Source organism: Squalius cephalus (genome assembly GCF_949319135.1).
Source record: "Squalius cephalus genome assembly, chromosome: 9".
Classification (NCBI taxonomy): domain Eukaryota; kingdom Metazoa; phylum Chordata; class Actinopteri; order Cypriniformes; family Leuciscidae; genus Squalius; species Squalius cephalus.
In genome coordinates, this window is record NC_137130.1 from 27,026,040 (window position 1) to 27,050,239 (window position 24,200).

General features: G+C 40.8%; 1 protein-coding gene across 1 annotated transcript; it reads right to left on the reverse strand.

The window, feature by feature from the left end:
- Positions 1 to 247: 247 nt before the first annotated feature.
- Positions 248 to 14,531, reverse strand: irs2b (insulin receptor substrate 2b). The gene is made up of 2 exons (XM_079882490.1): positions 11,174 to 14,531; positions 248 to 2,450 (listed from the first exon to the last, which is right to left on the reverse strand). The coding sequence occupies exons 1-2, from the start codon at positions 14,334 to 14,336 to the stop codon at positions 2,446 to 2,448; spliced, it is 3,168 nt and encodes a 1,055-aa protein (XP_079738616.1). The 5' UTR covers positions 14,337 to 14,531; the 3' UTR covers positions 248 to 2,445.
- Between the last annotated feature and the right edge of the window lie 9,669 nt (positions 14,532 to 24,200).

A 24,200-nucleotide genomic window follows, 5' to 3' on the forward strand; every position in this document is an offset into this window, starting at 1 on the left:
AGCTATTATGAGTGTCTTCATGAACTCAGGCTATTTGTTTAGTCTGCGTTTCAATTAAGCTCACAGACTCCTTGAAAGTTACATCGCTTAAGCTGAATGTGTTGAGAGTGTTAGTGTGTGACGTGAAGGTACTCAGATGATGAATGAAGACATCTGCTGTCTGGCTGAGCCAGGTTGCTCTCAGGAAGTCACACAAGTATAGTGTCATTTGTAAGCTATGAAAGAGATGTGAGAAGAGAGACTGAGCTTCTTAAATAATGTTACTTTTTATTGCATGTGGCTATTCAGAATCAATACAGTTTCTAAAGCAATGCTAATTACACTAAGTTTAAATGATCATTTCTAAGTAGCATCACAATGCAAAGAATATGAAGTATATACAATGGAAGACACAGAAAAAAAAAAAGAAAAAAACCTTGCTCAGGCATTGAAATATTAAAGATTTCCATACTGTGAAACAGCATTCGCAAAAGAACACTGTTGAAATTACTGTTAGGATTCAATAGCAAAGATGAAATAGAAGAAGAAGAAGAAAAAAAAAAACACTTTTCCATTTAAAGTTGGCAGAAAAATTTGTACAGCAAAAAACTTTCTTGTGGTTTTAAATATATTAACACAGTATTTATACATTTGGTTCCTTTCTGTAAACTAATCTTTAAAAAAATGTAAATATTGCATATGCCATTTGTGGATTTGTACCTATTTTCGTAATATCAAGCATTATTCAAAGAATTCTTTTTTTTTTTTTTTTACTTTTTTCTTTTATATTATAGCATTATCAAATCTCCTTGAAGTGGCATCTATCGTACAGTGTACATACTTTTACAAACGTACTGAAGAATTAGAAAAGAAAAACGCCAGGCCCAAAGTTCAGCCTTTGGCATGTACCTTCATTAGTGCTTTAGTTGTTTGGGGGGAAATTCATTGGGAAATTCATTCAAACACGTACCGTATATATATATACATACAAAAAGAAATAAGTTATAATCTTTAACTTAAAAATGTCAGTTGCAATCTCTTTATACATTATGTACAGCTTTCTAGGCAAACTTTTTCATATACTTAAGTCAGGTTGTCGATCTGAACAACTCTGCCTCGGTATCAGTCTGTTTGTGGATGTTTAGGCCGTGCGTTTCGTCTCCTGTGGAGATCTCCGGAATACTCTACATTCAAAAGTGTCTTGTGTTACAATCTAAGGAGTTTGTAAGTGCAAGACAAAGCATTGGTTCTGACGAGTCTATCCCTGTCTGACAGTAGGGAGCAGCATTAATGGTGTCAGGCCTTCTGAGACGTCCCTAAATCTATCACTCTCTGGAACGGCGACGGGTGTGTATGTAAGGCAAAGGGAAGCCTGTGTGTTCAGAGCAGTGAGAGGGGGCAAGTCCGCAGAGGCTTCTGGGCTGTTAAGGTTTAAAGACGGTGTGCTAGCATGCCTAGGCTTGGCGAGAGAGATGCTCCTCTCTCTGACCTGAGGCGCACGACATCATTCATCTAGCGTGTGTTAATCGCGTGTGGCTTCGTTCCAAAACTAATAACTCGTCCTTTATGGAAGCCTGGTTTGCATATATGCGGGTTTGCGGGCGGAAGGCCCGGTCCTTTACCAGCTCAGATAAATATTATTTCATTAAAATCCTTTAAATATCTGTGTAGAATGCAAAATAACATTAATAGATCTTTGATTGCAGCGCAGGAACTTCCTCCGCTGCACTGCAAGACATTCAGTTATCATGGCAAACAGTAATCTTTGATACTCTTGTGAGTGTATACGCAGGTCCTCCAGGAAACACTGTTTGACAGTACAGTCAGTAAGGCTTTGGATTGGTGTTTTTACGAAAACATTCACATGGAAAAATAAATTAATTTCTCAATATATAGATTTTTGTAAGTCATAACCTGGCTCGTTCTGAGGTAGGGTTTTCAAGTGACTGCTTTTTTGTGTGTGTCTGATTTCGAATTGTTGAGTAAATTTCTGAAATGCCACCTCTGTGCAGTGTTGCAACCACCCGTGCGCGCACACGCACTCGTGCCGCCACACGCGGGGGAAATAAATAAGTGCGACGGGTGTATGCGTGCGTGTGCAGATCAGATGTTTTGGTTCACAGGTTTTAGGGGGTTGAGGGACACTGGCCACTCGAAGTCCAGAGCTCGTAACAAAACCAGTGGAAAAAGATCCGTAACACAAAAATTGAAGAGATTGTAGTGAGTGACAGATGGACAGGAAGTCCCGCCTCTGTGTCTGCGAGTCTTCGTCGTGCCTCGCGCTGGGGTCAAGTGTCTGTGTTGCCGTGACGACGGCCATTCGGATGCATTTGGGAGGTCAAAGATCAGCGGAGGCCTGGTTCAGCAGCAACGTGGTCCATCTGTCCACACGAGCGCCTCCTCTCCTCCTCTCGTCCCTTGCTCTCGACGTGGACAACGGAGCCTTTATGAGACGACTGGCTCTGTTTAGTCTGCAAGAAACAAGAGAGAAAAAGAAGCACATTAATGTGATGTCTATAAAGACAGAGAAGGAAAGCAACACAAACCAATAAAACACACTGTTCCCCGAGATCAACGTGATCACGCTGACGTCGCGCAACACAACAGCCTTTTATGGGCATTCGCTAATGTTACGGCATTTTTCTGAAATACTATCATATTCCTCTGTGCTTTGTCTGGAAAAATCTTCCCTTTTCTCTGAGAGGCGTGTGTTTTTCCATTACCATCCGTATGTGATTTATACATGAGGAATGAAACTGGCTAGCGGGGGATAAAAGGTTACACACTCCCTCTGTCTCGTTCTCGCTGCTGTTCTTGTGCTCTCCTTTACCAAGTAAGGAATGCGCGCTCTTTTGCTACGAGCAACAGAAGTGGCAGGTGCTCAGAGACAGACTATGGGAAACACTCGCTGACATTTAGCTCTGTGCAGCTGACGGAAAGAGCACAAGAGCCGGCCATACACTGACACACAACACAGCCTTAGATGTTCAGCAATATCCATGCTAGTTAAATATTGAAGTCTAATTTGCTAAAAAGGGCAAAGTGCAAAATGGGCAAGACATGCTTTTTTGGCATTAAATAATGGTGCAAATGCCATTAAATCACATTGCATGATTTATTTAAATATTCTCCCCCCATAGATTTTGCATCTGAAAGGGAAACTCTTACAAATGCATATGCAATAAGGTCAGCCGCAAAAAAAAAAAAAAGTGTCTTTAGTAAATCCTGACAGTGTTTTTTTAACGCAAAAAGAGGGTTCCCAGACAGCAACATAGTATCGGCCCAGATCTTGTGGATTCAACAAGTACCAGATCTGGGCCGACACTATGTTGCTACCTGGGTTTGCACTGATCACTGATAAATCTGTCAGAAAAAAATTATAAAATGATGTAAATACTTAAAGTAAATATTCTCCAGATATGTTAACCATTTGCTATGGCTTTGATATAATGTCAATTTAAACCATATTTAATTATGGAAACACCTTGTTGACTTAACAATATGGTGCTTAATATTTTTCTCTCACTGCATTAATGGGTCTTTATAGACCACGCAATTTTAGAAAGCTGGTTCCTGGCAAGATCATATTTTGGGGCATTTGGTCTCACAAACTTTAAAACCACATGCTTTCTGGTGCTCATAAACAGCCAAATGCAGAACAATGGAGTTCCTCCTGTTTAACTGTACATGAAACATAGCAAAATATGACACAATTGATTGTGTGCAACAATAATCAGATCAGCACAGATGTGTAACACAGCAACTGTGTGTACGTTCTCATACAAGAGAAAATAAATTACACACATCAGCTTTACATTTGAAGTGTAAATATTACAGTGTCATTTGACAATTTGCTTCTGTCTCTCGCTGGTGTCTGGGTTCTGTTTACGAGACTAGATCGCTATCCTGACCTCTCACCCGCTGTACTTGTTTGTGAGGTTTCATTTGCATGTAGGCCTCACACTGGGCGGAAGTCTCTGCTAACACAAACCCTTTCGTGGGTCTGTCCTCTCAGGCCATGCTAGCGCTAGCGCCTCCTCCTCCCTCCAATCTCCTCCTCCTGCTTTTCATCCGCCTAGAACAAGAGCTGTTTTCATAGAGCAAGACTCGCTCTCACACACACTTAACAAACCCTTAATTCACAGCCATCGGCTATATTGCACACCATAATCGCTCCCATTATCTGAACTGCCCGCGCACATTCCGAACACTTCCGCATGTGAGTCCGATATCACAACATCCACTCTGACAAGGATGGAAGTAATTCCCATGAACGTCAGTAGGGATGCATTCTCTCACAGAGAGCTGGGTAAAGTAAGGGAGGAAGGGCCAGCGAGAGGTCAAGCTTTCACGCTCGTAAAGTGCCTCATCTTTTCTTGCTCTTTGATACCTCCCTCTGTGTGGTATTACGAAGTATTACTCTTGCAGTTAAGTGCTGACAGATCTGTTTGCTCACGGCCAACTAGTGAAGAAAGAGAAAGAGAAAGGGGAGTAGGTGCTTTCCTGTTGTCCTTTTAACTAGACCGACTGTGGGAAAAACAGCAGAAAACACGTTTCACTCACCCTGATGGTAAAAAAAAAAAAATCCCACAGCCAAACACCAATGACAAACCCATATCTTCAAGAGTAACAACAGCATTAATGCACATTAAAGTTTTTTTTTTTTTTTTTTTTTTTTTAGGGTTCTTTTCTTAGAGTAAAGTCAACAGAAGTTGTGTTTTCTTCCCTATTGGGACGTATAACCGATTGAAACGACTACTCAAACAAGAAAAAAATGTAGGGCGGGACTTGATTTTTTCCATCTGGAATTGGTTGGTTGGTTGTGGTTTGCTATTGCTGTGATCTCATATGATTGACAGGTTTACCTGCCATCATGCTAGTAAACATGTCATCAGAGAAGAGAACTGATGTCGTTTCAAGAGGGAGGGGGAGTTATTTTGATTAAATATTACGAGGGAACATGAAAAAAAAAAAAAAAAATACACTAAAATAATTTATAATAAACACTGCAATATTCCATAAAAAAATCAGAATTGTCCATTTTGATCTCATGGTGAATTTAAAGTCCCAAGATGATTCTTTTACTTTGAAAAGATCTCTGCAAAAATGTCTGATTCACAAACAAATGACTCTTATGAGCCAATTCTTTTTAGTGAATCAAAAGTTTTATAAGTTTGTCCCAATGAAAGCAGCCATGTGTGTCCAGCTTAATGTCACCATTAAGGGGACAATGACATTATATGACCTGACCTACTTTACGGTCACCACACTGCTAAGTGCTTCAAAGACACCACCACTAAAACAAAGACGCTGTATTGACTACAGAAACATTAGCGTAAACTCTTACATGATGACAGCGCAGTGGAAACCTTTATGTGAACTTGAGCTTTTAAGGTGATGATACGCAGGGCAACTGGGCAATCTTGCAGAGCGATTGTTGGGATTGTCTTTCCCATTGAAAATGGGTGCTAAATTTCTATCTGGATCATTTAGATTGGTCGTGGGCTTTGTGTCTCATCTGGTTGCCGTTCATTGCCCAGCAACATTGCTCAAAAAGTTGCCCTGTGCATCATCACCTTCAGAGTACCATTTCGGGTGGTCTGATTTCGTCATGTGTATAAATAGACTCGAAACAGACAGAGATCTCTTTTCCCGTCTCGCTGATTCTCACATTCACACTGATGCCACAGATCCGGAGTCATATAGTGTATGTGTATGTGTGGAGGTCAGAAGCCAGCTTGAATTTCACAGAGCTAATTAAGCAAGAGGAAGCTTGGCAATTCCATGGATGTCCCATTCCGATCCGGAAAGGCAGAAAAAAAGCAGCGCCAATGAATGAGGGGGAAAGAAAAAGCAGTGAGGTCATGGGACAAGCACTCAACAGAGACGGAGACTGATGAATGAGCAGAGGGAGGAACTTTAAACGTTTTATCTGTCAAATGCTGACCTGAACTAACTTTATTAACTGCGTCCTGCATTCACTACTGTCTACAGCGCCACATTCAAAATAAATTATGTTTATGTTATGCCAAGAAATTAGATGGCAAGGCAACATTTTCAATAATTTAATCATTTTAAATATTACCAAAAACATAATTATGTAGGAAACGCTGCTTCTTACAATCTCAATGAGTAAATATAAATCAATAAATATCAAAGCTAATTGTAAATATGCTCAAATTCGAATATCAGTAAGAGCAGATGGAGACCAGAAGTGTGAGGTTCTGACCCCGAATTCCCTCCCCCATCTCTCTCCCTATTGTTTTGTCTCTCAGAGTAATCACTCAACCTATAAAAGTCTTCAGATCTAAGCTTAGTGCAACATATTGTTTCCTTAACATTTTTTACGGTGTTAAAACTGTGGTTTCTGTGTGAGAAATCAGCACAGGTATTTAAACCAGCTGTAATCTGGACCACGCTGGTTCAAGTAAAAAATCTTGTGAACCCGCTGCCCCCATCCGTAAAAAAAATATCCCCTCTCCACACACACACATTTGTCCTGCGACTCATTATTTATTTATTTCACACAGGTTAAATTTAGCCCCCCTGCAGCCGAGCCAGGAACAGTCTGGTGTTCTCACACACATATAAGTATAACACACAACTGTTCTCTCTCTCTCTCTCTCTCTCTCTCTCTCTCTCTCTCTCTCTCTCTCTCTCTCTCTCTCTCTCTCTCTCTCTCTCTCTCACTCCCTCTCTCCCTCTCTCTCTCTCTCTCTCTCTCACACACACATTTACAGTAGAGAGAAAAAGTGACTGACTGTACTGTAAACATGTGCTAGTGTTACTAATTTATTTATCTACGCTAGTCTCATATATCATAGAAGGGGAGTATCAGTTTGAACCCGTGGGGTAGAAATAACAATGTTTCTGTTCATCCTCACTCAGTAGGATCTTCCAATGTCACTCCCTTTAGGGATTTTCACACTGTCAGCGATTTGTAGCAATTCGGTGAAAGTTTGAGGGAGCAGGAGTGACGTATATGGGCACACAAAATTAAAATAGAAGGGATTCACTCTCTCAAATAAATGTAATTGTCTCTTTCCCATGGCTCAATCAACTGCTAAGCCACAGCTTAACAAACAACCATGTATTCGTTTTTAAGATTCCCAATAAATTATGTTAATGAATTCCAAAAACAAAATATTTTTTACTAATAATGCCACACTAAAAGTGATTTAAAAAAAAAAAATATATATATACATATATATAATAATAATAATAATAATAACAGATGAAGCTAATTTCAACAGCTCTCAGCACAATTTCAAATTGTAAACTGTAACTTTACAGAAACGGAGACTCAGACAATCACCCTCAGCTATGGGAAGAGAGGTAGGGCAAAAGGTTACACTGTATGCGTGGCGTGATGATCTTCATGTGTAAATGTCACGTTCTAATCTCATAACACTACAGCCAACTAAGCCAACAGAGCTCAGTGGATATATGGAAATAAACTCCAGTCCATGAATAAGAAAGTGTGTGCATATCTCACAGTCATCCTCCTTTAAACAAATCCAAATACCCAAGGAGCCATTTAAATTCACTTGATGAGAGTAAAGCATCACTACATATTCTGCTCCACGCACACACACTCAGATGACTTAGCTCAGCAGGGGAAGAAAAGGAGCATTCATTCAGAATCAGGCCACATGCCATGCAATTATTCCCACACACGGCACGTGCTCTTAAAGAACATCCTATGCAGATTTCAAATGATATTTTCCAGCCACATCCTACTCTTTGCCACATGCTAAACACACACACACACACGGAATGTTACATTTATAGGATGTTAACATATAGCATTACCATATGTTATAAATAATATATACTTTATACACATACACAGAAATGACAGAAAGTGATGAATGTACTATGTGTGTGTGTGTGTGTGTGTGTGTGTGTGTGTGTGTGTGTGTGTGTGTGTGTGTGTGTGTGTGTGTGTGAGAGAGAGAGAGAGAGAGAGAGAGAGAGAGAGAGAGAGAGAGAGAGAGAGAGAGAGAGAGAGAGAGAGAGAGAGAGAGAGGTCTCAAACGTGTTGTCCAGATTTGACCTGAGGGACAGAGGGACAAAAAGTACTTTTCTCTTTCCTATAGATACATACTATCCCAAGAACAGATGTTGTGCACAATGAAGGTATCATTTGTGAGTGAATTTCACAAAAATGTAATGTACAACAAATATTACTGTGGTAGCATGTTTTTTTTGTTTTTTTTTTACTATTACAATATTTCTGGGGGAGGTTTTTGTCATGAAAATAATGTCACAATAAAAATAAAAATAAAAATAAAATAAAATAAAATAATAATAATAATAATAAAAATAGTCTTAATTTTCTATGAAGCCAAGTATAATTTATTATTTCATTCTATTGATTTTGAAATATAACCCTTGGGTGAAATTCAGCTGTGTGTGTCATTTACTTGGTCACCAAACAAAGCTGCTCAACAATGTCTAATCTGTGGCAGCATGTAATCCGCCTTATCTGTGCTGCTAAAATTGGGAAGCAGTGAGAGCGTTTCACAGAACATCTTGGATGTGTTTAACACTATAAAATCTGCAACGATAGCAGATACTTACAGAGACAACAACAACAGACTAAGAGGTGAAAGAGGACATGAAGAGAGGGGAAGGGAAGGCAGAGTCAGACTGATGATTGCTGATAGACAGAAAGGAAGAAATGAAAATAGTGCTTCAAATATAAAAAATAATAATCAGAGGATATATTAAACAAAATGTTTTATGATGGAAGAGAGAAAGATAGTATGATAATAGACTAGGATTCAAAGAAATAGGTGAGTGTTGTGATGGGGGATGGCCATCTGAGTCTTTTCTCTAGAAATAAAAGCAGGCAAATTGATAGACACAATCTTTATTTCACTGCTGTACCTTTCAATTAAATCAAGTCTATCAAAGCGGGAAGGGGCGGGGCTCAGTGTGTCTGCAACAAAAAAGAGATTTCACTTTTATTTCAAGATTGTGCCAACTGTTTTTGCTGGTTATCTGACTGTATCTCCCTATATCTCTCTCTGGACTGTTGTGTGGGGCAGCAGATGGCCACTAATCATTAGTGTATTGTCAGGGCTCTGATGGGCCTGATAACCACTGTGCACTGCTTGGAATGGCAGGTGCACGACCCTGGCCCCCACCATCTGCTGGCCCAGCCCCTCACACACACTATTCTCAGGAGGGATGATTCTCTGGAAGCCCCTCACAGACACACACACAGCTCTCTGAGATGTGCTAATGGTACATTTCTAATAAGACGGTGTTTACTCTTTCCTCTAGTGCTATTATGTAGGGAAGAAATGGAAAGAATCCAATCTAACGAAATAAAAGGTAGGCGAAAGCTTCAATGCCTACAGAGCTCTTTATGCCCCACTCTATAGCCGTCAAAGCCAGGTCAGAGGGGACCTATTTAGTTTACAACGCACAGCTGGAGTATTTTGATGTTCAATGACTCCGTAAGGATGCAGATGTGAAAAATGCTGAATTTAAAACGACAGAGCGTGACAAAAACCAATCGGCCCAAAATGATGAGGCTCCGTCATAAACCTCAGTCAAACATCCTGCACACTGTGTAAATATGTAGTTATGTTTGCCAAAGTATGTGTCTGCTTCCCATTCACAAATGTACTATTCAAATCAGTGTGTAAAAAGTGACGGGAGGAGGGATGGAGTGAAATGTGGCATTACAGACGTTGGCGTAGTAAACAGAGCGCAGCCTATCCGTGCTCTCGTCTCTGCTCAATGGGTCCCGTACCGGTGCAAGTTCCCTATCAGGAGACTATCGGGCCATTCGACACAAATAAGAGCTCTGTGTTCTGTCTCTGTGGCTCATCTTTTGTTTTGGTGGAATGCTGTCTGTGACCAATCACAGGGCTTGGATGGCTGAGCTCTAGTGAGTGTGTGCCGATGTTTCTGCGAGTTTTCTTTGTGGTCTCCTCCCACTGTTTTAGGGCTTCCGTGGCCTGTGGCTACGTCTTTCTGCTCTGTCTTCTTGTGGAGGTAAACAGAGAACTGCAGAAACACCTGCTCCGCCAGCACAAACACTCACACACCCTAGAGATCATAATTGAGCTCCGGATGCCGTCTATTTGCCTTATATGGTGTGTATGTGTGTTGTTTTAAGAGGCTTCTGCTTCTAGACTCTTTGTGAAGTGTCATTCATCAGACAAGTCGCTCTGTCCTTTAAGTGCAGTCCTTCACCTTGACTTTTTTTTCAGTGCAAGGGTCTCACTAAAGTGTAGCATACTCCTTTTTTAACACTTATACACCCTTCACACAACCCCACTCAAACAAAGTTACGCTTAACAACAACACCTCCTATCTTACTACTCATTTCAGTGTGTGACTTCCACGTGAGTCCATATCTGTGTCTGTCAGCCCATACGTTTATCTCTGTGCTACACAAACAACTTTGTTTTTCAAGTCACGCTGAAAAACAAAAGGTGGGTCGTTCCTTAAAAGAAACCTGGCAGGTTGGAAAAACAAGCCGGCGTTAACCTCTCTGGACGACCTTTGCACACATTCTGCATTCCAGCCCTGAAACCCTCCACCTGAAAACTGATAAACAACTGACTCACTTGTTTTTATCCGGGCTACTGTTCACTCAAGTACAACATAATGACTAATTCTGATTCAGAGAATTAGACAAAGTATGATGCAAATATTGAGAATGTTTCTTCTTTTGCTAAATTATTGACATTATCTCTCTTTTTCACATTTACATCCTCTCAAACTGACCGCATCCCACAGTCATCCTTACGCTACTGACAAAATAATATCAATAGGGAGCTCCAGTAAGAATGAATAAAAACCTTCAACTGAGCTGTTTTCATCCCAAACACCCCTGCAGGCACGGGTGAAGCGATCAGTCACTGAGAATAAAAACTGCGCCACAGCTTTTAAAGAGGCATTTCCATCATTCTGACACTCAAGGTGCTCAATTAGCTCTCTCACATAAGAGGGAAATTTGTCACGTGGCATGCTAATCTGGTGCACAAGTAATATGCAGTTGTTATTGTTGCAAAAATAATGTGTCATGTCATATTGTAGTGCATTAACACAGCTAAATAATTCTAACATTTCACAGCATTTAAAAGAAATTAAGTTAATGAGTGTAAACATTAACTAATGAAGGTTGTGAGTTTGAACATCACCAGTTATGTCTTTTATGAATTCAGCTTACCTGTTACTGTTGTTGCCGTCTCCTTGAACCCAAGGCTGGCATACGGACTGGCATGTATTCCATTGATGCCCTCTTTACAGCAGCTGGCAGGTTTGAACCGGACAAGCGAATCACAGCTGGCAAGTCCTCCATCCATCAAGTTTAAGGCAATGTAGTTAAGTCCATTCTGAAAGCCGGCCGATGTCTCCCTGCACATGGGACTGTTGTACTCTTCATCCGATCCTTCGCTGTTCCTCACAGAAACAGACACGTTCTCCACAGAGGCTGAACCGTGCCGCCTGGCGTCGTGTGCGAAGGAGGGAAAAACTGGTGTTACGGTGGTGGTTGAGGAGAATGTCTCTGAACTGTGCCGTCTGCGTCCCTGGGGGTCGGCACGGATCACTTTGGCACCCCGGTCGGGATCCACCAAGGCCAAAGTGGCACCATGCAGCAGGAATGCTTCAACGCCAGGCACTCCCACAGTCTCATCCACAGTCAGCCTCTGCATGCAGGAGGATGGGCTGATGTTCTGCCCACCTTCTGAGGGCTGCGAAACAGGAGGGGAAACGGGCACGCCGAACGTCATCTCTGTGTAATCGTCTTTAGCTTTATCAACTGGGCCCACTGGTGCCACCTGTGCCGTGAGGTGGTACCTTTCATCTTTCTCCTCTCCTTTAGGGTGGGTGGGGCAGGACGTGAGATCCGGCAAAGGCTCCAAACCATTAGACGGAGCGGCATTTCCAGATTTGGGTGACTGAGAACTCACGTCTATGTTCATGTAATCAGGGAGGGGGGATGTCCTCTGATCTGCAGATGATCCGAGGGATGAGGCTGAGCTCTCGGAGGAAGTAATGGAGGGCGGAGTGCAACTTTCAGCAACATGTCCAAAGTCTATGTTTATGTACTCGCCAGGGCTTTTTGGCTCAGAGGGGAGGGGATGCTCGTTCATACTGGGTAATGTCCGGAGCGTGTCAAGGGAGAGGCGGGTGGGACGGCTTATCCTGTGCAGGAGGATGAAGCTATCCGTGCGGCTCTGTCTTAGAGGAGATGGGGCAGGGGGGGATGCTGTTTTTACTGATTCCTCTATTATCCTGTGACTCTGAGGATTCATGACAACATACTGATCATTGTCAGCATCCTTTAGCGTCTGCTGGGGCTTATGACAGCGGGTCAAAGAGTTAAACAAATGAAGCTGTCTGAGACATGGAGACTCGGGGCTCAGGTAGTAGTCTGGTGGTGTGACTGAATCTACAGGGGACATGTTGAGGTACTCACCATTAGACAGTTTCCCATCTGAGCTGTCGATGGAGAATTTAGAGCCGCACAGCATCCTCATGTAGCCGCTGTCATCCAGAGAACAACTGCTGGGGGAATTGGTTCTATAACCATTCGCAATAGTGAGGGGGTGCGTCCTGGGGTTGATTATCTGCTTTGGAGCCGAAACGCACATTGGGCTCATGGGCATGTAGTTGTCAGTCTTCCCCCCTTGCGGAGACACACCTGGTGTCATCGGCATGTAGCCACAGTCGCCCAGATTACCGCTGGAACTTTTCAGTAACGATCCGATTTCAATGTCCCCATAATCTTCAGGGTATGTGAGCTTTGGGGATGCGGTGTGAGAGCTGCGCCCCGAATGGCCTCCAGTTGTGTGCGTGGCTCTCATGAGCGTGTACTCGTCCAGCGAAGCAGAGGACACTTGTGATGGCACCCTCTTCTGGTAAGGCATGGTGAGAGAGTGTGTCCTCTTCCTGTAGGCTTTCTCCAGATCTCCTACGCTCTCCTCGCCTGCCGCCCGGACGCTTCGCCGCCCACAACTGTTTGGCCTTTCCATGATCATATATCCATACAGGTTGCTGCCCTCCTGTGAGGGGGGCGTGCCAGCGAGCGACTCGGGTGTGTTGCTTCGGTTTGCTGCTAAAAGGTGCCGGATATCACCCGGGCTGGAGCCGCACTCATCGCAAGAGATGAAGCCAGCGTCGCTGGGGGAGCCTGAAATGGAGGCGGTGCAGCTGGAGGGGCGAGGGCCTGACAGGCTGACAGGGCTGGCAGCTGAGGGAGGCGAGTGAGATACAGGCATGCACATGGATTTACTATGCTGCAGGGTTGATGACTCAAATGTCCTGCATGGGCGAGCTGTCACTGTGTTAGAGCGGCTCAAATGTGTCCTGTTCACGCCTGGGCTGATGGGGCTGCCTATGGTACCATCACCCTCGCTTGCCGTGCGGATCCTACAGGACGTCAGTTTTGTCACGGGAGACGTCGCTGCCATGCTGTCGGTGCGCGAGCGCCGTGTCAGCCCAGTCTGACTCGGCGGGAGGTTGTTAAAGTGCCGCCTGGTGGGCACAGATATGGGGTTGGTACCCGAGGACTGGCTTTTGCTGCGCGGGCGGAACTCTGACATCTCTTTCATTGCTTTCATCGCCTCCAAAATAGTCTCGTGAATGTTTTGCGCCACCACCGAATCGTCCGCCTGCATCCACAACTCGCCGGGTCCGATCGACGCGGACCGGCCCACCTCGATGAAGAAAAAGCTGTCCGAGTGTCCGCATCGGCGGATGTTCATCAGCTGTAAAATCACCGACGCCACCTCCGTGTTGAGTTTCACGAAGCTGATGGTCCGGCTGGATAAACACAGCCTGTAAACGCCCGTTAAGTTTCTGCTCTGTCCGAGTCCTTTAGATTTCAAATTGACCTGCCAAACCTCCTTGTAAGTAGCGGTGACGGGCGTTATCACGCCGTAGCTCGCCTCATCAAAGCCGACGAGGGATGACGCTGAATTAGAAGCGGAGCCGTCGCTCACTTTCCCCTCGTTCATTAAATCCGTTAAGACAGTGTACCAGTCCTCCTGTTCCTGCTCGTTTTCGGCAGCCACGGCAAAATACTCGTCCTTGGTGTAAAGGGCGATCAGGTGTTTGTGTTTGGCATCGGCTCTCTTGTTGATGTTCAAGCACGAGTCCAAATGTATAACCCGTTTAGCAGCCGACTTGTTTTTCCATTTCTTCTCGCTCTCGTAATACTCCAGCCGGGCGCGAGAGCCCTCGCTCGGCTCCCTTAGCACGAAAAAGCGCTTGTGTCCGTGCTTCTGTTTCTTCAGATAGCCGCATTTCTTAACGTGGTTGTTGTTCTTCACTGTCATATTTGAAATCAGCTGTCCTTCTGTCGGCGGCGGACTCGCCATTCTCATATGCTCTGAAGAAAAACTCTCACTTTTCCTTAACTTGTGCTGTCAGTCAGATATAATCCTGTCAGACTCTCTTCTGTACCCGGCGCGGAGTGCGCGTTCGCTGCGAGGAGCGGTTTAACAGTAAATAACACATATCGCTAAGTGACTGGAGTGAAGAGGAAAAACAACATGTGACGTCCTACACATCCAGCTTTGGTTACAAAAAAAAAAAAAAAAAATAGAAAGAAAAAAATACGCGCACACACATAATAGGCGGTGCAACCTTCGGGGGGCGGTGTACCTGTGAATCCGCCTCTTTTAACAGCTCATTGGGCTCATTGGTGGAAGTATCTGATTGACAGCTGAGAGCACCAATCACGTCTACTCTTTTTCGCCGCTCCGCCCCCCACTAGAACATCCAAAGGTGTCTGAGAATTGTCAGAGGATCGCAACCCACTGAGCGCGCTGGTCGGAGAGCGCTTTGAGTGTTATATTTTATTAAAATAACACGGAATAAAATGACCGTGAATAGTCTTTGATTTTAATATTCTTGGTTTCTTTTGGGGAACAACTGGGGTGGTTAAAACAAGTAGGCTACTGACTACGGGGCGCAAGTTTTTCGGCAGCTTGTTCGTTATTGAGAGTGAGTTCATTTCGCTTATGATTTTGCAAAGTCAAACCTTTGCTATCGAATGCGTTGAAGCTTAGCCTATTGTGAAGTTCACCGTGTTATAGTGTCATTTCCTATTGTTAATATTAGCCTATGTGAGAATGTTGTGTTTTTGTAATGAGCATAAGGCTATGCCTAAAAGTTTTAAACCCATTTGCACCTAACATAACATTCCTTATTTCAATAATGTTACTATCAGTATTATATTTGGCATTTTATTATTAAGGGATCGAGCCAGATCATGTCAGTAAGCATCATCTCGAATCTCTCCTCTGACGCATCATAAAATTAATAAGCAATGCGCGTGACCATCCTCATATAGCCCAGGCTACTACTTCGTTTTACACCATGACTTGACCTCGTTATGTTGACGCAGTCTATTCGAGGCGAATCATTTAACTGTGGGACTGTAAAAAACTGAAAGTTTGCGAAGCATCCTCGTTATGTAACGCAACCAGTGCTTTATAGTCTGAATGCGTCTTGTATTACGCGACTGCCTCTAGCGTTCACGGGTATGTGCGTCTGTGTTTTTGTCTTGTGTTTGCCTTCCACTAGAAGATTATTTCCGGTCATTGCCTTTACCTCGCACTCCTCCTTCACAGTGTAATGTACTACAACACCCCTTACACTACACGGGAGCAGAGAGCACTGCAGATATAATGAATGAAACTAGCTGCTTGCGCCCGACAAAGTTAGCTTAAAATGCGAGCGTTTACGCGTCGTGTTTCTCACTCCATGCTGTATTTATAACATGAATTAAACGAAGCGTTTCAACCCAGAACAGTAAAATGTCAGCGAAACTGTGTCAGTATGTGTAGCACTGCATCAGCTCTGCTCTAGTTCTTGGTGGGTTAGGCTATCAGTGATGACGTTGCGATGCAGGGTCTGCTGAGGATTGAATACGTCAGTGACTGGTTGTACGTAGATAGATGCTTATACTCCTCTCAGATGAACTGAAATACTGTCTAGCTGTGCGTTTCCCAATAAGAGCACACACCTCCCGGGAAAAGATGTCTCTTCTGACTTTTCTGGAAAAAAAAAAAAAAAAAAAAGAAAGAAAGAAAAGGCAATGACAGGCTACAAGAACTATATTTCTCTCTCTCTTTTTTTTTTCCTCCCTTTTATACTGGAATTTCTCTGTCATGTCTGCTTTGAGTGAATTGTTATAATGTAGGCTGCAATGCACTCTTTCATGCTGAAATTGAAAATGAGTGGATATAGGCTATAGCTAGCCTACAGGTCAAACGTTTGGAAACATTACTGGGTTTTTTTTTTTTTTATGTTTTTGGAAGAAGTCTCTGCTTTTTTTCACGATTCATTAATGAATAAAAAGTTAAAAATAACAGCATTTATTCAAAACTATCACTTCTATCACTTTTTTTGATCAATTTAACACATCCTTGCTGAATAAAATTATTAATTTCTTTTAAATAAAAAGGAAAGAAAAAATGACTGACCCCAAACTTTTGAACGGTATGTTTATTGTTACAAAAGATTTATATTTTAAATAAATGTGTAAAAGTATCACAGGTTATCAGCACAACTGTGTTCAACATTGATAATAAGTCAGCATATTAGAATCATTTCTAAAGGATCATGTGACACTGAATACTGAAGTATGCTGCAAATTCAGCTTTGCATCACATAAATACATTATATTTTAAAGTATATTAAATTGTAATAATATTTCACAATATGACTGTTTTTCCTGTATTTTTTATCAAATAATTGCAGGCTTGATGAGCATAAGAGACTTCTTTCAAAAACATTAAAAATAGTAATGTTTCCAAATTTTTGACCGGTACTATATTCTCTCTTAATATTTATAATCTAAATGAAAATCTAAAATCTATGTAATATATAAAACGAGCTTGTCTTCTGCAGATCATTAAAGGAGACCTTAAACACACAGTGTTTTTGTCTCAGCAAATTTAACCCATAAACCATCATCGTATAAATGGTCTCATGTGCATGACCTTGAAAAAGTCCCACAGGGATTCCTTTCCCTTCCTCACATGCTCAGAGAAAGCAGTTTTTGCTGTCTCAGCGCTCAGCTCGCCTCCTTATTAAGTGGCAAGGTCAATTATACAGAGCTGTGAATGTGTCAATCAGGGCAACAATTCAAGGATTTTACCGGAATGACTGGAAATTAAATCAAAATGCCTATACTTACTGCTTCTGTCCTCTGCCTGTCAATTCAACGAACTCAATGCAACAGCTTAGTAATCGGCTGAGAATTACTGGCTAACTCACAATAATAAGCAAATTATAAGCTTGAGTGAAGGAGGTATATGTATGTCAAATGAGAACTGCTGGAAGTAATTGAGTATACAATAATTCCATTTTATTTGTGCAATGCATGCTGCTGCGTTCATATAGTGCTGTAGATAAACAAACCAGCAGCTCAATACAGTCAAATTACGGGTTGAATCCATCTCCAGCCATCTGAACCAAAGCTTTTTGTCATTGTGTATTTGTGTCAAAATACAGACACAACCCTTGTGAAAAAGAAGTGTGCTTAATTGTATTGAATGTGCAGTTGTAGTGTTTACTATACCTATTTATGTATGTAGTGTATATATGGACTTGCAGATAATATAATTTATTTAAATAAAAGGCCACTTAAGTGTACTGAAAGAGTACTTTCATTATGATGTTTCATAACATGTACACCTTTAAACATGCACTTTGTAATAATAAATTAAAAGTTTAACTTTAAAGTACATTTTATATCATTGTGTTTTAATATTTTTTTGTCATGCTTCGAAGTACACTTTTGATGTTTTGACTAACATAAAGCACATGCATTTGATTATAATTTTAACTGTTGTGTGGTATTTAATATCACATTTAAAGTCAATATACTTTTAATGTACTAAATTGCAAAAGACAAAATTCATAAAAAGATGTGCACAAGTCATTAAGTTTGTCAAAAGAGTAGCCTACTCTTTAAATGTATGCAATACATTTTCATTTCATTTTAAATAACAAGCGATGAAATTTCTGAAAACATCACATTTAGTGCACGTTTAAGTATTATTTTAAAGTATAACATTTCCGTAATAAGTACTCTTTTAAGAAGTATGCTAAAGTTTACTTCTTTTTCCCAAGGGGATTAGGGATTAAAATAGTAAGCCTGGTCCAAACAGCTCTCTTTTATTATATTTTTTTTTCTCCTTTGATAAATAAAAAAAAGTCTGGTTCAGTTTCTAGGTCCAATGTTCCTTATTCAGTGTTTGCAGTAACTTGAGAAAGACCCCCGATGGACTCAGTGTTCAAAAAAAACTGAAGCCTAACTTGGCAGGCTAGCCATTGTGAACAATAGCGGCACTTGTCACATTAATTTGTCTCTCGTTTGTTATTATGTGGGAAACGTGCCCACACTGTTCTGCAGTAACAAGGCATTGGACAAATGTAGAAGTAAAAGGAGGAAACATTCACAATGTAAAACATACATAATGCGATCGAATTAAGCGTGGTTGTTTGTAATTGACAACATGTAGAGAGAACACATATTGTTTTCCCTCCCTCTCTCCAGCCCTGTCTGTTTGTGTGAGAAGATGAGAGAAACTATTCATGCGTGTGTTTTTATGTGTGTGTTTATCCACAAAGTCTTCAGGAGTAAAATGCAAATCAGGGCTTCATAAAATTGCAATAAGGTGCATGATTCTTTTGCATTATGCATGTTCACAAACATGCAAAGCAGGGGTTACACACATAAAGACACGCACACACACGCACGCACGCACGCACGCACACACACACACACACTCAACATAAGGCCCATCTCAGGTCCATCTGCTCTTACTGATCCATGCAGGTTCTTTATTAAATCATGCATATGTATCAGCTTAAAATTTACACACTGTGATCCATTAATTTACTAGTTAATTAAACGCCCATCAAACTCTTATTTACGAGGGTGTAAAGTTGATCGTTCTGGACTGAGACTCTTTTCTGTTGACAATTAAACTACATGTGTGACATAACCGAGACACTAAAATTGTAAGTGAAAAGTATCCGTGATACTGTTGAGTTCTGGGAATATGCATATATTTTCTGGATTGGAGCTCAAGCAGTCAAATGGAGCTCAAAACAGCTAAATTTGTATTTCCATAATTCTACAAGATGCACTTTTTATAGTGGTGTTGATGTATATTGTAATAATTTTACCATTCCACTCCATTCCCTCTCTGACTGCTCACAGTAAAATATGAGCTAAGTCTCTCTCTCTCTCTCTCTGTGTGTGTGTGTGTGTGTGTGTGTGTGTACTCGTCTACCTATCTAAGTGGGGACCTTGGTGTCGTTACACACTCACCAACAGGGGACCGCCGAGCCAAGTGGGGACATTTTTCAAGTCCCCTGTTGGTCATGCTTTAAAACATGTTAAAATCAGCTAAAACACGCTCTGGTGAATCTTTTACATTTTTGACCAAGTTGGGACCTACATGTGTGTGTGTGTTTAAATCCATACTCAGCAGCGCTCCTGTAGGCTGGAGCAGGAACTGCAATGGGCCATTACACACGTCGTTCACACTTCAGACCATAACTCAGTTACTACTGAGAATGGTCTGGTTTTAACCAGGCTAGCAGTCCCTAACAATTGACTTACTTGTTACTACTTTTCTTAATTTCATCTGTACCTCAGTAGCAGTTCCATACCAACAAATAATACAGAATATCATAACACTTTCAATGAAAGCACTATCAAACATCAGAAGCTTAATGTTGTGTTACATTGTGTTGGATTCAAAAATCACAGATCCTGATACAATATTTGAGTAACAAAAAGTTTTCCCACACTGTTATTATGTTTTAGACAGTTTAGCATGAACGTTTTCTTTTTTATTGTGTTTGTTGGAAGACAAGTCATGATAGCTGTCGCAGAGCTGAATTTCATTTTATGTAACACTGTATACAATCAGTCAAACAATTATATCTCATAACAGCTCACATAGCTATGTTCAGTCAGAAGAACTTCCCTGCACCAAAGACCACAGATATTGATAAAAGAAAAACCTGAATAGATTCATCTTTTTTTTTTTTTGATGGATTGCTGTTGGATTGTCTCACATCAGGACCGCATATCTCTAAAACTCAGCCTGTCCACGGTTTGACTATTGGACAAGACTACGAGCCTTTACATTCAGCCAATTAATAATTCATTACAATTTTGATTTCCTTTGATTGTTTTACTCCAGGCTTAATGGGTTTTACAGTCTTTTAAAAAAAGATAAGAATAAGGTTAACCATCTGACACAGTTTCACCTTCCCCCACATTTACATTCAGCATGACCTTGACCTTGTTTTTTTATAATGACTTAGGGCCAGATTTATTAACAGTTTGCGCCAGCGCGAACAATCTTTTGGCGTTAAATAAGACACAAAGTGAAAAATTACCGCTTTTTTGTGGCTGACCTTATTGCATATGCATTTGTAGGAGTTTCCCTTTCAGATGCAAAATGTATGGGAGGAGAATATTTAAATTAATCATGCGAGGTGATTTACTAAGGTTTGCACTAGTCAATTTACTGGTATTTGAACCATTATATACCGCCCAAAAGATCTTAAACCAGACGCTAATTTGCACTGTTCTTGGTAGACTGCGTTGCTCACACTAATTTGCCCTATTTAGTAAACATGGCCCTTAGTTTCTTGTTTTGCTTAATTTTGTTGTTTTGCTTTCTTCTCACCAGGCCATATTCTGCTATACATTATGGAGAAAACAACAAAGAGCTCAATTCATGATCATGTAATATGAATTTGATTCAATTACACAGCTGTTCAAGCATTCAGTATCCGCCCTCTCTCATCAGACATTCTCTCAGTGGCATCAATATTCATGCCCTATTACAGAGAAATGCAATTCTAGAGATGTATAGGTTTAATAACTGTTGAGTCCATGATGAATTATGTTAGAGGTCATTTGTATTGTTTGAGGGGGAGGGGGGATACAGAAAGACAGAATAGAGAAAATAGCAGAATAACAGCTTCCTGTTTAAATTTTGATTTTGACATTTGGTGTTTATGGAGTTCCTAAAGGGACATGGTGATGGAAAAAAAATTATAAGACGGGAGGAAAAAATATATTTCAATGCTTTTGCGTTCTCTCACCGTCCCATTTTTTTTTTTCTTCAGCATGTCCCTTTTGAAGCTCCTTAGGGTAACACTTTACGATAAGGTTCATTAGTTAACATTAGTTAATGTATTAACTAACATGAACTAACAATGAGCAATACATTTGTTACAGCATTTATTAATCTTTGTCAATGTTAGGTAATAAAAAATACAGCTGTTCATTGTTTGTACATGTTAGTTCAGCATTAAAGGAGAACTCCAGTCAATTTTAACATTGAGCAAATTTTTTTTTTTTGTAAATTTGGAGTGCTGTCAGTACAGAGAACAACGACAAAAATCGGTGTTGCCTACACCTTGTTATCCTCTTTTTAAAATTTGCACCCTGTTGACTTCAATGGGGCAAGTTTTAAACCTGCTTTTAGCCTCTTAACATCCTTGATGTGTCATTACAAGTGCCCAGCCATGTGAGTGATTCCTTCAGAGTGAACACGGTGAATCTGACTGCAGTAGATGTAAAAGATATTAATAAAAATGATGTTAATTCAGCCAGCGCACATACCTGTATTTACATCCTGTTTTCGGTCGAAGTCGATTGTCGAGTTCACGCGCATAGGTTTAGTTACCTATGATCACGCGCGTGAACTCGACAATCGATTACTATGGACTTCGACCGAAAACAGGAAGTAAATACAGGTATGTGCGCTGGCTGAATTAACATCACTTTTATTAATATCTTTCACATCTACTGCAGTCAGATTCACCGTGTTCACTCTGAAGGAATCACTCACATGGCTGTGCACTTGTAATGACACATCAAGGATGTTAAGAGGCTAAAAGCAGGTTTAAAACTTGCCCCATTGAAGTCAACAGGGTGCAAATTTTAAAAAGAGGATAACAAGGTGTAGGCAACACCGATTTTTGTCGTTGTTCTCTGTACTGACAGCACTCCAAATGTACAAAAAAATGAGCTCAATGTTAAAATTGACCGGAGTTCTCCTTTAACTAATGTTAACAAATACAACCTTTGATTTTAATAACGTGTTAGTAAATGTTGAAATTAATATTAACTAAGATTAATAAATGCATGAGCACTTAACCTCATAAAAAAACAAAAAAAAAACCTTTCCTTTTCCTTTAAATCCTCGCTTGTCAGGCTTATGCTACTCTGACCAATGCCTGAACTTCGTATTTTGAGCACTTCTTGCGTTGTTTTTTGCCTCTTCACGATGACTCGCTTAATTTAGTCCTAATTTGTAAGTCGCTTTCGACAAAAGTCTGCTAAATGACTAAATGTAAAATGTAAATGTAAATGCAGTATTGTTCTTTCTTAGTTTGTGTTAACTAAGGTAAAGTGTTACTCTCCTTAGATGTCAATGCTTAATGTGCTAAAATATTTTTATGTCGTCTTGACTTTTGCAATTGAATTTTAACTTGAATTTAAATATTTTTCTGAGAGTATTGATTGATTGTCTGATTGATTGTTTGATTGATTGATTGATTGATTGATTGATTGATTCATTCATTCATTCATTCATTCATTCATTCATTCATTCATTCAAACAAACATCTTTGGGGTCCTGGAGACCTAAAATCAGCATGTGCAAATAATTAAAACAACATTTTGAAGATTTTATTGAAGCCTCAACGTATTCATACATAAATGAATTTAGACCAACCAATTATGTTTCATTTATCATTTCTCTTGGTAAACGTAAACTTCACCCACTAACGTCTGATTCTCCTTCAGAAAATAGAACATACTGTAGATAGATAGAAAAGTTACACAGAGAACGATAACATAAGATGCGCACAGACATTTCTCACATCTATTTTTTTTTTATGGTAAAGCAAAAGTTTAGTAGTAAAAGTTGGATTTTCAAGAAGATATAGTGCTCCCCAGTTGTACATTCTCAGTCAGTGCGGTCCCATCCTTTTATGTCAATGGTGAAGGGGATTGAACTCTGATTCCATCTCAACTCGCTTCCTTGTTTGTGGGGGTGGATCTGTGCACCTGCCTCTCTCCTCCACACAGTCCCACATAGTTCCGCCTCCACATCCCACTCAGTCCAGGGATGACGAGAGGATGAATCATTCAGTCAGCCAGAGAAAGCAGTGAGAGAAATGGAGTAAAGCAGAGATCATTGATTTCATTCGTCAGACTTAATCTCAGCGCAGCACAGATACACATGCTGTTTTGGGACTGTTTGCATGAGTGGGAGGATGTGCGTGTAATGTATGTCTTACAGAGAGAGGAAGGAAAGGATGAAAAACAGAGGGTTGGAAAGGAAGGAAATGTGAAAGGGCCGAAAGTCGTTTAATCAGCCAGCGTGAGCGTTATGTCACTGGTGATCAGATTGTTGACACCATTTCGAGAGATGAATTAATATGAAATATAACATCTGAATGAGATCATGTATGTGGAGCTCTGGCACAAGATAGCTGCCTTCCCATCATATACAGTCTGAGACACAAAATTCCTATTTATTAGGACACTCAGATGCAGTTCTGACTCTGAAAATATGTGCCAATACACCCTCAGAGAAAAGATTTTCTATAAGAATGAATTGCAGCCACTAATATTGCGTGATTTATTTGCACGTCTGGTCTGTGTTATTTTGGCACCTCATTTATGAAAGGAATGTTTTCCTATGTGGTGTTTTTAATCCGCTTTAAGACAAACCATGTTCAAATGCATATGTCAAAACAATTGCAGAGTATTTTCTCCTTAAAACTGCAGTGAACCAAAGACAGTCTCAAAAACACGGTTTGAAATCGCTGGTGTTTCTGACGTCACAAACTACCTTGTAACCAATCAGGTCAACGTGTGATCGTCAAGGAGTGGATCTCTGAGCTGGTGTGAGTGAGTGGAGGCGGGGATAATTTGCATATTCATAGAACCGCATATACTAAATGAGGCAAGGGTGTAGAGTTACATTCAAGCTATTTTAAGGCATGACACATTTTTTAAAACGTTTAAATTAGTAATTTTGGTGATCAAAGGTGAGTTTTAAGGGATAAAAATATTGACTACAGCGGGACTTTAATGAAAACAGCGACAAAGGGATGCAGTTACAATATTGATGAGCAGGGGTCTTCGAACTGGCGTCAGAGGTGCCACACCAGGGGCCACAAGGAAA